This window comes from Gymnoscopelus microlampas, assembly GCF_963454915.1.
Source record: "Gymnoscopelus microlampas genome assembly, chromosome: 21".
Classification (NCBI taxonomy): domain Eukaryota; kingdom Metazoa; phylum Chordata; class Actinopteri; order Myctophiformes; family Myctophidae; genus Gymnoscopelus; species Gymnoscopelus microlampas.
Window position 1 is genome coordinate 14,765,842 of NC_139958.1, and position 14,672 is coordinate 14,780,513.

General features: G+C 42.5%; 1 protein-coding gene across 1 annotated transcript in view; it reads left to right on the forward strand.

Annotated features, from left to right (window-relative positions):
- grk3 (G protein-coupled receptor kinase 3) overlaps positions 1-14,672 on the forward strand; it is an 81,434-nt gene that overhangs the window by 9,994 nt on the left and 56,768 nt on the right. Inside the window, exon 2 of the mRNA XM_084047621.1 lies at positions 10,434-10,510. Coding sequence (XP_083903747.1) covers positions 10,434-10,510 — 77 coding nt within the window. The remainder of the gene's footprint in view (positions 1-10,433; positions 10,511-14,672) is intronic.

Consider the following 14,672-nt stretch of genomic DNA (forward strand, 5'->3'; position numbering starts at 1 on the left):
GAGTCATATCTACTACAAACTAACATGTCGTTTTGCAACACGTTAGCTTGTAGATCTTTTTATTTTATTTATTGGGACATGACAACATCCATTATACTAGGGACTGGAGATAGCTCTGGTCCATTGCGTTAGAAGAGTGTTCCCACTAAGGAAACTAGGCTTTCTTTGTTTTGGTGAGTAGCGAAGGTGTATTTTGTATTTTTACTACAGCCGGAAGGCTGCGCAGCCTGCGCTACCGGGGGTGTGCGGGCAACTGCTCGAAGTGACATAGCGTTAAGGAGAACTCCTTTTAACGCTATGGACCAGTGCTAGACTGGAGAATGCTTTTAGGATTTCCCTGAAGTGCAATGTGAGCTGTGTTGATATTGACGGCTGTGTTCGACTAAATTCAAATACTTAATTGGACAATCGACCATTTGTGCACCTGCTCATTTGATTAAATGACATGATTCTCGTCTATCGATTCACAATGTCACTTCAGAGACCCACTAGACTTGATAGGGGTATTGATAAGCTCAAACCTTATTGATTTTCAGGGTTTCGATAAATCGATAAATTAATAGAAACCCGGTTTCGATCCCTAATTACGAGAGTGAAAAGACAGAAAGTTTCGGCCACACTGGCGTAATTATAATGCAGCTCAGAATGACGTTTTTTTTTTCAGATCTGCAGATCAATGCCAACATGTACAGACAAGTTAGGTGACGTATAGAACAGATGAGGTATTTTCACTAGCAGGGTAATGTCACACAGCAGGATGCCTACATATAGGATAATGACTTGTCATGCTCCATTCACTATGCCTGTGTCGCTCTCCAAAAATAGCCGATCGAGGCTATTTTCGGCGAGCAACACCGTTGTATGACGACGTATAAATCAGAATTTAATCTCTTCTGATGTGTACATAAGTCATGAGTTGTGCTTAAAACAGCCTACAGTATAACTGATTAACCACAGCACAAATGCCTGTGCTGTGTGTATGTGTGTGTACGCTAGCATAACACGGCAGGGTTCACTTCACACCGAGCACCTTTTTTTTAAATGTTGTAAATTAAACCTAATGAGAAATAACCAAAAAGGTGACGCACAGACCAGATAGTGGCCGCTTTTAGAATGCACGGGGTCAGATGAGCACTTTATCTGACAGAGGAGTGCTTTGAATAGTTCTAACTTTTTGTGGAGATGTGCTGTGTGTGATGTGGACTTTTTTTATCAGCTGTGTCCAATCACAACTGTACACAAATACAGAGTCTCTCTATGGACTGTGTTGACGGACCACAAAGTGGGTTCGGAAAAAAGGTTGAGAATCACTGTCTTAAACCTACTGTTTGCTAAAATTCATCATTGTGTCGTTATTATCTTAACCCATTCAATCCGGGACCGCATCTCTGTCATTTTAGATTTCTTTGGCTATTAAAAAATAGCAGATATACAAGCTCATAGCGCTATGAGCTTGCAGATCTGCTATTTTTGAAAACTATTGAAAATGTGTGCAAATCTTTTAATGTATTTTGTCAAAGCGAACATTTGTAAAATATTTTGTTCCAGGGACCTCCAGAAGCAAAGATCTGAGTTACAAATGTTCGCTTTAGAAAATATATATTCAAAGAATATAAAAAAATAGATGATCTACAAGCTCATAGCACGGCACTCGGTGCCGCGCTATGAGCTTGTATATCGGCTATTTTTGAATAGCCATGGAAATCTAAAAATGACACACGTGCTGCGTTACCGGTCTTAATGGGTTAAAGGCAGACCTATTTAATATGTGGCCGATTCACCCACGTCAGCTACACCCACTGCTCCAGTCCGTACAGAGAGAGGTGACAGCTTTAAGGGGAGAGACAGCAGGAGGTGACAGCCGGCGAGGACAAACAGACGTGTCTGTGCGTGTCTGTCTGACAGCTTGTCTATACGCGATCAATACATTTTAGGCAAGAAATATTCCATGCAATTGCTCAGTCCTGATTTATGTCACATATTACACCCGCTAAGTTGTCAATATTCAGTACGTCCCGTAGATTTATATTGGAGTCTTGTTTATGCCAATCCCCTCGCTTGTTTATTGTATCGATTCTCCACTCTTCAAGGGCCATGTGGTACAGTGGTTCTCAAAGTGGGGTCCCCCAGGGGTCCTTGAGGTGGGGGGGGGGGGGGGGGGGGGCTAACGCTCTGTTGTGCTGGGGGTACCACATGTTAGTTTGTGGATCTGCAGGCTTCCAGAACTATTAGACAACAGCAATGCACTTTGTAACCTTGTTTTGAAAAGTGCAAGTAAAGTTAATTATTATTGTTATTACTAAGAGTCACTGGGTTTAGCTAGCTTAGCTAAGCTATCGGCTATGTAGCGAGACAGACAGTTTGGCTTCTAATACTACTTTACTGTTAGCTCTCACAGAAATTTGTCTGGCGACACAGTAGCCTTGTATGCAACACATAATACACATATGTGACATAACGCAGACACAAACAAATGAGTTGCATACATAAAAAACATGAAGACGAGGCTTACCCCTTGGCCTGATTCTAAATTTAGCCTCAAAATCGACTGATGAACAAAGGACTTCTTTAGTCTGACCGTATTGAACTTTGGAACTCTGTTAATCCTTTTTGAAGGTAGCAACTTATATTCCACATACAGAACAGGCTAGTGTGTAGAGATATTCCTTGTCAACCTCAGTATACTGTTATTATATGTAGATTGGTTGATTGATTGAATACCTTAACAGTTTGCAAAAAAGGCACGGTGGTACAGATTCGTGCCACGCTGCAGGCTTGTAAATCTGCTATTTTTTTTACATTGTAGAAAAATCGTAGAATAGTTTGAAACACATATCGCCTCTTCTAGGGGGTCCCTGTCACAAAACATTTTCAGATGGGGGTCCGCGGCCAAATATATATATATATATCAATTTGGGGGTCCTTGGCACGACAAAGGCAACAGACAAACATCCATACCAGGTTTTTACTACAGCACTGAACAACAGTCATAATCACAGAGGTCATTCATCACAGCACAGCAGCACGCTGTTTCACACTGGTGGAAAGAAGAAGGCATAGTCACTTCAAAGGCTGTGCACACACACTTCTGACATGTGGGAAAAAAAGGAGAAAAATAAGACAATAGCAGTAGTGTGAAAAGACAATAGCAGTAGTGTGAACATGGGGCGTGTTTTATCTGAATCCTTTCGAGACGCCGCCCTTCTTTCACCATTTCACAGATGACCCCCCCCCACCCTTATTTACAATGTAGGCATTTAGTAGAATCTCTTACACAGAGTGTCTTACAGTAAGCCAGGTAAACACACACATAAAATGCAGAGAGACAGTGTAGTTCCTGAGTGAACTAGGATCACAGGTACACTGAAGAACCCGCATTGAAACTCGATGAACGATGAACCTAGCATCTGCCTAAATAACCTGCTATCTCTAAATATTTACATTCATTTTCGGGAAATAAAAATGGACATGATTAATATTGTGTTGGCCACAGACAGACGTGTTGGCCTAGTAGTGCAGTGGTTCTCAACCAGTGGTCCTTGAGGGGGTTCCAGGTGGTTCCCAGCTAAATGATGGAGAGTTGGTAACCAAATGGACCCTTATAGATATTTAACTCTTGAGAGCGTAAAATGTAACTCTCTCTCAAGAGTTAAATTATTGTTAAACCATCTGCATTATTTAATTTACAGGAAGTCTACACAATTAGAGAATGTAGAAGAATTGTTATTTTGATCAACGTTTGCCGTCGTCTCTCCTAATGGTACCAACAAAATCTCATCCAACGGCATCAAAATATTCTAGGTCTTGGGTCTGAGAGGCTAGATCTCATCAAACGGTGCTTCCGTGACTCAAATGCCGAATAAATAATGGACCTTGATATGAAAAAGGTTGAAAGCTACTGTGGGATTGATGGCTGAAAGGCACTGCTGTCATTGTGAGCCAGTCAGAGTAACTGCCTTATTTCTCCCCCTCTATACAATCACCCTAATCTTTGCCAGGGTGATAAATTCATTCCAAATGGAGCTCAGAGGAGAGTGATCAGACGTCCCAGGTTTGGCAGGCATTGTCCCGATTACAAGCTGCGTGTCCCGAGGTCTCGACAAATGAAATGCTAAGTGGTCATATGGGCGGGCCACGTGCATTTTCAAATGTTTGTATTTTAATGATCAATCAATAGATTGTGTTCCGGCTTCGCTTGGATCAATATGGAGCTAACACAGTATGTTGACGTTCCCGTTTATAGGTGTCACTATGAAAACACATTTTTCTAGATTATAAAGGAAGAAAAATGCCATACATTTTTTTTTTACACAGTTAACAATATTATATTGTCATTACAATCTTATTTGTTTTGCCGATTACTTGGGGGCCCCACTTGCAATATTATCCTCACGGCCCACCAACTGTGCCACGGCCCACAGCTTTGGAAGCGCCGCTGTTGTCAGTAAATTGATGACTAAAGACCAGCAGTAATAAAAGAATATTGATCCGACAGACGGTTTGGTTGATCTTTCTGACCTTTGCATAGTTCAGATGGCTTGGCTTGAGGGAAACTATTTGTTTTTAATTTGATTTGAATAAATCAGATGATGACGAGGTCACCTTGTGACCTCCTGAAAGTAGTTATACGGGAAAGAAGACGGAGAAGACTGTGTAATAAAATGACAAAGGAAATGCTTGCATAGCTTAAAGTTCGCAGTCATTTGGATCCCCTAGAAGCCAGCCATGTCTTTTTCTGCCTTTATTGATAGAATACAGTATACTGACAGGAAATGGGGAGAGGGTGATGGGGAGTGACACGCAGCAAAGGTCGTCGGGAACGGGATTCGAACCCGCATTAGCTGCCTAAAATACATATCAATTTTGGGGTCCTTGGCACGTAAAGGTTTGAGAACCACTGGCGTGGAGGTTGTTCGTTGTGTGTGTGTGTGTGTGTCAGTGTGGAGGTTTAGCATGGCGGCGCTACATTCTCTCTGGGCCCAGGCTGGGTCTGCTGGCAGGGAGGTGAGACTTTGACAGCACCACTGCAACACAGCTGAGCTCACATGGATGCATGGGGGGAGGGGGTTTCTGGTTTGGTTTTGTTTTGTTTGATGGACCCCTGTGTTTTTGCCCGAATCGCAATGGTTACATAATCGCCTTTTAATCGCAATTATTTGAGATGGTCATAGTTTCCATGTTGAAAAAAATTAATACATTTTTAAATTATTTTCAAAAAGAAATGGCGGAAATGGCCACTTGCAATACCCTCACGTCCCACCAGTGGGCCCCGGCCCAAAGGTTGAGAACCGCTGGCAACGTGCAACAATGAATAAGTGCCCCGCCCACATCTCTAATTACATGTACTGTAAAAACTTTCCCTGGAGGGCCGTTCAACAAACAGGCTTCCAGGCTGTTCATTAGAACAAGGAACACACTAGGGGGGACGGTAATTCATCTGAAATACATCCAAACCCATATTTAGAGCCAATAAACTTAAGCAATAAGCAAGGTTTAAAAAAAACATTTTTCATCATCTCATTAACCACTTACAACAAAGAACTGTACATTGGTGGCGTGCGGAAATAACGTTGTGAGCTTGTAGATCTGCTATTTTCACTATTTGTATTCTTAAATAATTGTTCATTAATCGTAAATTGAGGCAAAAGTTTCAATAGTCGTAAACATTGCAGATCTACAAGCTCAATTGTGAGCTTGTAGATCAGCTATTTTCACAATCTTTGCCTCTTTCTTGTATTATTTGACAATTTGGCTAATGTTTGACCAGTTTTTATAGTTTGTTGATTACTTGTGATGCAGTAATCATCATCATCATCATCCTTAAATTGTCACTTTAGTGTCATGTGGAGACCCCCAAGTTGAGAACCACTGGTCTATGGATACTGACTGAGTGTCAGAACATGATGTCTGGGTGCAGGACACAGTGGAAATGAAAGCCAAACACTGTTGTGCAAGAACTTAAGAAACGGATTGCAAAAATGTATCTGAAAGTTAAATAAGTTGTATAGTTATATAGTAGACTGTGTGCAGGCCTCTCTTTGAAAGGCTAATTATAAACACACATACTGTATATAAAACACATTTTTGGGAGATTTCTTTTTTTTATGGAGGTACTGTTGGCAGCAACACACGATATTTGGCACAGATTGGTCCAGCTATCTGCAAGATTAGCCTTGACGCACGTGCACACACACACACACACACACACACACACACACACACACACACACACACACACACACACACACACACACACACACACACACACACACACACACACAGAGACCCTCTTTTAGACGGCTCGCCTCCTACAGAACAACATTGTCACAAACAAGAATTGTTTTGTGTAAATTAGTTATCGTCACGTGATAAATTACAGGATACATGGGATTGGTGCACAGTATAGGGATGGACATTTGGACCTTTTTTTTGGTAAACGTGTAACCTTTGGATTGTGGCCGGTTAACCGCCTATGACGTCATATCAATAAATAAAGTTGTAGTCCTGTGTGTGGGCAGTTCAAATGGCGCCAAAAACATGTATTGTAACGTTATATATTAGGTCTATAGCTCATTCTGTAAAGGTTGTTGGCTTCTCTTCAAATGTGTTTTTCTTTATTAGGTATTGTAAAATATTTTATGAGGAACAATTATAGATTATATTTGTTTAATATTATTCTGTTAATATTTTATTTATTTTTATATGACTTAATGTCGGTTAATATCGGTCATGAAGTCCAAAACCGTTGGTGGCACACTGTTTAACTGTCCCATCCCTGGTGCACAGACCTGTGTATTCCAGATAACTATGACAGCATTTTAAGCAGTGTGCCTGAGGCATTTCCGAGACCGATATCTCTACACCTCTACCACTGAGTTATTGGTTGGTTCTCCAATCAAATCAATCGCATTAATTGTAATTTATCACTGGATGCAATCTGAATCCTGTTTCATTGATTTTCATACTGTAACTGAAATTAATTAATTTGGGAAATCTAACTAATCGCGTAGGTATGTTTTGGTAAAATGGTCGGCAGGGATGGTCGGCAAGAATAGTAAATCAATGGAGCTTAAATATGCCAGCTTACTGGCATGGTCCTTTGTAAAGTTATGAGCTTGAAAAGCTAAATTAGTTTTTCATCACTGAGCTAATAGAGCCTGCATGCTTGCTCAGGGGAGAAATTGAATTTAGACTTTAAGGTCAAAATGTGTCTGAATAGAAGAGCAGGGAGACCAAACACAACCACCCCAATTGTATAACGTTATATTGTATTAACATACTCTACCATACAGATTGGACTAATTAAGAATGTATTAACTACTAGAATAAATTGCATAATAGGGCTTTGATGTTACATTAAAATCGTAGTGTTTCGGCCAATTATTTGGGGGGCCCACCTGCAATACCCTCGCAGCCCACAGGATGGGAATCACTGAATGAATTAATGAATTTATTTATTTGGATTAAAAAGGAAAGCACCGAGGATATCACGAGAATAAAAATTCCATTGTGGTCGTCTAAAAACACAGAACAGTCACAACATAAACAAAACGACCGCATCAGGCAACAGCAGCGGTTACAGTTTACTGGTAAACAGTCTACGCACCTTTTATGTATTCTAATTTACTTAGTAAAACCTGGAGTTAAATGATGGCATTGTTGGGACTGATTGGGACTTATTTGACATGCTGTCAAATAAAAGGAAAGGGCTGAGGACATGCTGTCAAATAAGTCTATGAAGCTGCCTATGAAACCTATGGGGAAGTAAAATATTTTATACAATATGTAATGGGGGTCCCTGCTTTATCTCTCTCTCAGCCAAGGGGTCCTTGGCCTGATAAACGTTGAAGACCCCTTGTTTATAATGTTGTTTTGCATGTCAGCTGCTCCGTGACTCAGAGGGTTCAGAAGCAGGCTGCCTTAAATGAGGAAGTGTTCGGGCTACTTCCTGCATTCTTGTTCCTGTGGCTTATAGACTTTATATGCTGCTGTTGTGTGTCACTCATCCTCCCCCCAGTCACCGTTCTATCAAATGTGTACTGGTTGGTTCACAGAAACATGCTGTATAGGGTCACTAGGGGTGACCACCATACATCCCAGTTTGGCCTGGGATTGTCCCGGTTTTCAAGCTGGGTGTCCCGAGCCCCGACACATATCTCTAAAAACACTTCACCTCTTTTAGTTGGCCTGGTTTTCACCACAATTAAAACATGTATAGACTAGGTGTGCTCTCCAGACCCCACTTTAGCTCGTAGCACTTGCCCTAGCCTTGATGACCATGCAGTCTTATGCAAAGGTTAAAATGTAATTTAGGGCCTGGACCGCTGGCATAGCTGCGCTATGAGCTTGTAGATCTGTGATAGTGCATGCTGCCATTATTTAGTGCATGATGCTTCTGGTGTACACACACAGGGGGTTGAGTGCAGGTAACACGTGTGTGTGTTTGTGTGTGTGCTTGTGCTTAGGGCACTGGTGTGGTGCTAATGGGCCCGTGGAGGGGGTGCTAATTGATTCGCTGTCCCCAGCCCTGTTGTCATTAACACGCTCTCCCAAGGTAGCCTGCTCCTCACCGTATACTCCCTACTGCTGCTGTCCTCCTCCCCTGTGCCGTGTCCCCCCCCCCCCCTCGCCTTGCGTCCCCTTCCTTCCTTCCCTCCCTCGTTGCCACTCTGACTTTGTCAGGGGAACAGGTGGCAGGGAGAGTCCCAAACTCTGGGGCATGGATCACACATGGAACATGGAAGCAGGGAGGGACAGGACTTAATAACTTCAGTCATATATTTATAATGATAATGTAGTCTCTCCACTCCTTTGGGATATTTTATGTCAGCATAGTTACATTTGCTCTTTTTATTTTATTTTTTAAAGCGAACATTTGTAACTCACAAATCTTTGCTTCTGGGGGGGGGGGTCCCTGGAACTAAATATTTTGAGATGGGGGTACGCGGCCAAATACATATAGCAAGTACTGTTAGGATTTACACATTTTTATATACCAGTATATATCGGTCCTCAAACTTTTTCATGTCAAGGACCACCCAAAATTGTATTTGGCCGTGGACCCCCATCTCAAAATATTTAGTTCCAGAGACCCCCTAGAAGCAAAGATTTGATTTACAAACGTTCGCATTAAAAAAATATGTTTATATTCAAAGATTTGCACAAATGTTAATGATTTTTTTGAATAGTCAAAGTAGAAAATAATGGTTAAAGTGGTTAAAATCTAAAATGACAGATGCTTTCCCGGTCTTAATGGGTTAGTCCCAGCACCCAGGGTCATGGGAGCAGTTGGAGGTTGACGTGTCTTTGCTCAGGGACACTTAAACACATAGACTGGGCTGGATGGAACTGACTGGGGGACCAAACGGGGACCTTTTTTTCTGAGGCTGTGGCTTCTTTTTCCATTGCGTTCTTGTTATGAGCGGTTCGGCTTCTTTTGCAACGTGTGTGTGTGCGCTGCCGCATACCTGTGTGACCTCAGACTGAGTCATGTCATACCTGTTGACAGTTTATCAAAACATACTGGTCAGGTTACTACTAGGCCTCACACCCAGAACTCACCTAACCCTCTGCTCATTATGCTAGGGTGGGATGGCTCACGGTAGAGAGGACAGAGTAAAGCAACTTGCAATGGGCCTGGTCTTCAAGATAAGCGAGAATACAGGGATACCCATGTACCTGTCAGACTACTTCAATAGCATAAAAGACACGCACAGGAGGAGCCCCACTGATCTCACTGAACCCAGTTTCGGCTCAACAATGGGGTCAAATTCGTTCTGCTGCTATGCCGCCAGAATGTGGAATGCCCTACCAACAGGCATACAAAAGTGTGACTCCTTGCCCTCCTTCAAAACCGCTCTAAAACAGCACCTACGGGTGGCTGCAAATTGTGGCCTGCAAACTGGCCCCTGTAAAAAGTCTAAGCTTATCAGCGGAAATGACTGTTTACTGTAAATATCTTTCTTTCCTATTACTACTCGTATATATTATGTTATTTTTGAGTGGTGCCAACCACTCCTATATCTGACTTTGTCTGTGTGTGTGTCCGTCCGTATGTATGTATGTCCAATAAACAAACATTGATGACAACATCAATACGGGGCTCATCAAAGGCACCACTCTCTTCACACAGGGTGTGATTTTTTTTGTTTGCATATTATTGTATTATATTGTTTGTCTTTAAATGTCTCGATGAATTTAATACACAGGACCTTAATGGAAACAAGCCCTGAGGGCTTATCTGGGTTATCCTTTTAGCATTCTTTTGTATACATCTGTAGTGAGGGGTTCATGATTGTTACATTTATAATGGGGACGTGCCCAAAAATAGGGGAACTTGAAAGTGGTTAATGTTGTACCACTATATGACCAAATTAACATCAGATATGCATATTAATGTTTTTTATTTCCCCCTACTCTTCTTGTGTCGACAGCATTCGCAGCGTGATGCAGAAATACCTCGAAGAGAGAGACGAGCTGACGTTTGACAAAATCTTCAACCAGAAGATTGGTAAGTTTGATCCTTTTCATTAAGACGTTTCATTAACCCTTAAAGATGGGCCTGCTGGATTGTCTTTGGGTCTAAATGTGATAGTGACAGACAGACAGGCTAACATTGAGCATGGTCAGTTTTTTTTTTCAAAAAGGCTTCTTTTCATCACTGTCAGAGTGGGCTTGGTTGGGGGGGGGGGCCCTCTGGCCTTCATCAATGCCTCTGTGGTGATGGATTTGTTTCCATCTTGAATTAGATGTTCATCGTTACAGTATTAAAAAAACATTGTACAAATGTTCATTTGGTTATTTAATTGGTCATTTGTTGCCGTCTGTATACTCCGAAAGCATGCTGTGGATTGACTACTAGAGCCTCCTGTGGCAGGCAGGGTTTGTGCCAGAACGTCTCGTACAAGAGAGCCTGTAGCAACAAATTGCCTGAGCCTGAAATCTCCAATCTTTTCTTGTTGTTTACCTGGAATACGACAAATTTAGACAAATGGAGTGGGTGGTATCTGCCCCCTGATCCAGTTTTTCTTTTTTAGTTTTTGGGTGGAATAAAATGGCATTAACCACTTCTTCTTTTCCTTTCGGCTGTTCCCTTCTGGGGTCGCCACCGTGATTCATCTGCCTCCATCTCACCCTGTCCTCTGCCTCCTCTTCTCTCACAGCAACTAACTTCATGTCCTCTTTCACTATATCCATACATCTCCTCTTTGGTCTTCCCCTAGGCCTCCTGCCTGGCAGTTCCAACCTCAGCATTCTTCTACCGATAGACTCACTAACCCTCCTCTGTACATGTCCAAACCATCTCAGTCTGGCCTCTCTGGCTTTATCTCCAACACATCTAACATGCGCTTTCCCTCTGATGTACCCGTTCCTCATAAACCCTATATATATACTTTGTTGCACGTCAAGTAGCGTAAATAGCAGCTCTACAAGCTCACAGCGAGTTGCAACGAGAGGCAGGCGATGATGATGGTGACCAATGACTGACCATGTCAGATTAGGTGATTATTATAATGCCAGGCAACTCTGCATGTCCTTCTGGTACTTTTAATTCATTGAGGCACGGGCAAAATACACAGGCACGTTTTGGCGTCAAGCCTTCCTCATGCACGCTGAGGAAGGCTTGGCGCCGAAACGCGTCCGTGTATGCTTTCCGTGTCCAAGTATCCAATGGCCTTTCAATTACAATTTACAATGTAGGCATTAAGCAGATGCTCTTATCCAGAGCGACAGTAAGCAAGGTAAACACGAGCATGAAATGCAGAGAGACAGTGTAGTGCCTCAGTAAACTAGGATCACAGGTAAGCCAAGAACCTAGCATCTGTCTAAATAACCTGCTATCTAAATTACATTTTTAACATTGTGGTCAAGAGAAAACAAGCCTAGTAAGTAACAAACATAAGAACAAATGCCCAAGGCATGTGTGCATGGTCGTCATATCTAGGTCAAGTATTAAGGGCTGAGGGTGGAGTCTGAAGAGGTGAAAATTTCCGGTTACGGTCAGAAAATTGGGGGTGAGTCTGCAGTTCTAACTGCAATGGGGAGTTCATTCCACAGTTCGGGAGGGAGAAGGGTTGTCTTGTCTAGGGTGTTTTTAGGGAAGGAAGAAGAGTCTAGGACGTGTGGAGCGTTGTCCAGGGTGTTTTTGGGAAGGGAGAAGAGTCTGGGACGTGCAGAGCGTTGTCCAGTGTGTTTTAGGGAGGGTTCAGACGGCTTTCCTGTGATCTGAGTGAGCGGGAGCTGTTGTAGGGTTAGATCTAGGGGTATGGGGGTGCCATGCCTTTGGTTGCTTTGTAGGCCAACATCAGTGAGCCTATGGCACTGTGTGTTGTGTGACGGAGGGAGTGGGCATGGTGCAGTTAATACGGTGAGAAGCCTGATGGTAGGTATACAGTATAAACATATCAGAACTGTTTGTTCATTTTACGACAATGGCACTATAGACTTTGTTCAAAGAATAGGACAATTCCAAGTTGAAGCCATGTGAGTTTAATACCTTTCCACCTTGTTTCCAATCAAACGCATTTTAATCATACCAAAGAACACATTCAGATGATAGAACATAAATGATGAATGCCAATTCTGTTTGTGGAAACGTTCAAATGAAATCCATATTAGTCTAATTTTTCCTCAGTCAAAGTGGGTGTCAGCCAGCCAGGCAGAACTTGAAAGCACCAGGGGGATGACGTCACATGCACACTTGTTCACGGCTTCCTGACACGTACACTGGCTTCATGTGTCTGTGTGTCATTATGAAGCGTATAGCTATTGTTTACCATAGGCTGTCTTCTTTATGAAGCGTATAGCTATTGTTTACTGTAGGCTACACCAGCCTTTGTACACCATAGTGTACAAATGGAACCAAATGGACCCTTACGGGTCCAACCCATTTGTTTTCTTTGGGGGGGGGGGGAGCATCACCTCCCTTTTTGGTCTTTGGCTCCTCCCCTTTCTTAGTCCACTTCCTCCCGGGTGCTTGCGTGTTAATTCCTAACTAGCAACACTACGTGTTTAAGGAAGTGGTCAAGGCAGTGGCACTGACCACTGAGAGATTACTCCTCGGGGGGAAGAGTTGCGCTGGACAACACATGCACCACACGGTCAGCTGATGGCGCTGTTCTGCACCTGTGTGTTATAAGAAGTGACTCCATAACAGAACTTTTCTCCTGCAGTCTCAGAGGCTTTCTCTCAAGATCATTTTGAGTGAAACGAATGTTTTTGCTACTCCTCCTGGACAACAGGGGCACTGTTGGCTTCAGGCCATCATGGATGCTGCTTTGTGAAGGTTATGCCTCTTCTTCTTCCGACTGTAGAAGGGTGCTGATTGGACAATCATTTCTCTAGGCGGGGTTATGGCTCGGATGCCTTTTGCACCAGAAGGTTTTGCAAACCACACACACATGGTTTGCATGAGCTGCACCACTGTTTCACAACCTGAAGCACAGTTAGCACACCAATAACATTGTTTAAAAAATATGTTTTAAAAATGACTACAAGCTGTGAGATTGTAGATGGGGTATTTGTCATACAGGGCACAATTAGTTACCATGTCTTAAAAACGTGTGTATGTGTGTGTGCACATGTGCATGCGTGCAAGCATGTGTGGAGGGTCTCAGCTTTGTCAGATGTAACAAAGAGAAAAAGGTTACACTATACTATGGCTAGTTGTCTGATACCAATATCGATATCGCCTTGTTTTCAAGTGATTAGAGAAGTCAGTGATGCTGGTGGTGTCATGGTTTGTGAAATGTTCTGCTGCAAAAAGACATGGCCACTTGTGTTTGCATCGAGCCTAATGCTATCCATGGCTGTGTGGTAAAGTGATCCAGGGTTGTTTCCTGCTTGCTCTTGTACTCCCTAACGCTTGATTTTAGTTGCGTCTCTTGCGTGCCGGTGTTGCGCGCTGGAAATAGCGGACCTACAAGCCCACAACGTGTTGTGGTGCGAAGCATTGTGCGCTTGAAGAGCGGCTATTTTTCCGGCTTGCGACAATAAATCAGCGTTGCTACTATGTTCATTGTTTACCTGGTGTCAAAGTTTCCTCTCTTCTTTACCTTATGTATTGACCAGAGCTCATGCTTACACCGCTTATTTAACAATATAATATCTAACGATTTCAGACTTGTAAGTAATGCTGGATAAGAGCATCTGCTAAATGCCTACATGGTAATTGTGCTCCGGCTCCTGGAGTGAGTGAGTGTTCCCATTCTCTGCAGACAGACAAGACAGACAGACAGACACCAGGGGACCACAGCAAGCCCTACAGGCCTCTAACAGTGTTACTTACTCTTCTAGGTCTCATCCTCCCTTAGAGAATCCGCTGCAGTAATTCTCGCTCTCCCTCCTGTATTCAAGATTCAATAAGTTGTATTTGTTTCTAACATATTGTTGGGACTTGTCCCACAGATAGGCCTACATATAACAAAGAAGAAAATAAAATATTAAGCAAGACTATAAAATAGAATGACAGTAATACAAATATAATATATACAGTAGAGCTGTGCATTGGCACTGCCCTCACGATTCAATTCGATTACGATTCACCAGGTAACGATTCGATTCGATTACAATTAACCTTTTAATAATTCGATTCGATTCGATTCGACGATGCATCGCGATAATTCACACTTGTCTATATTATTGTACAACATGGAAACCTTTTCATCAGTCAA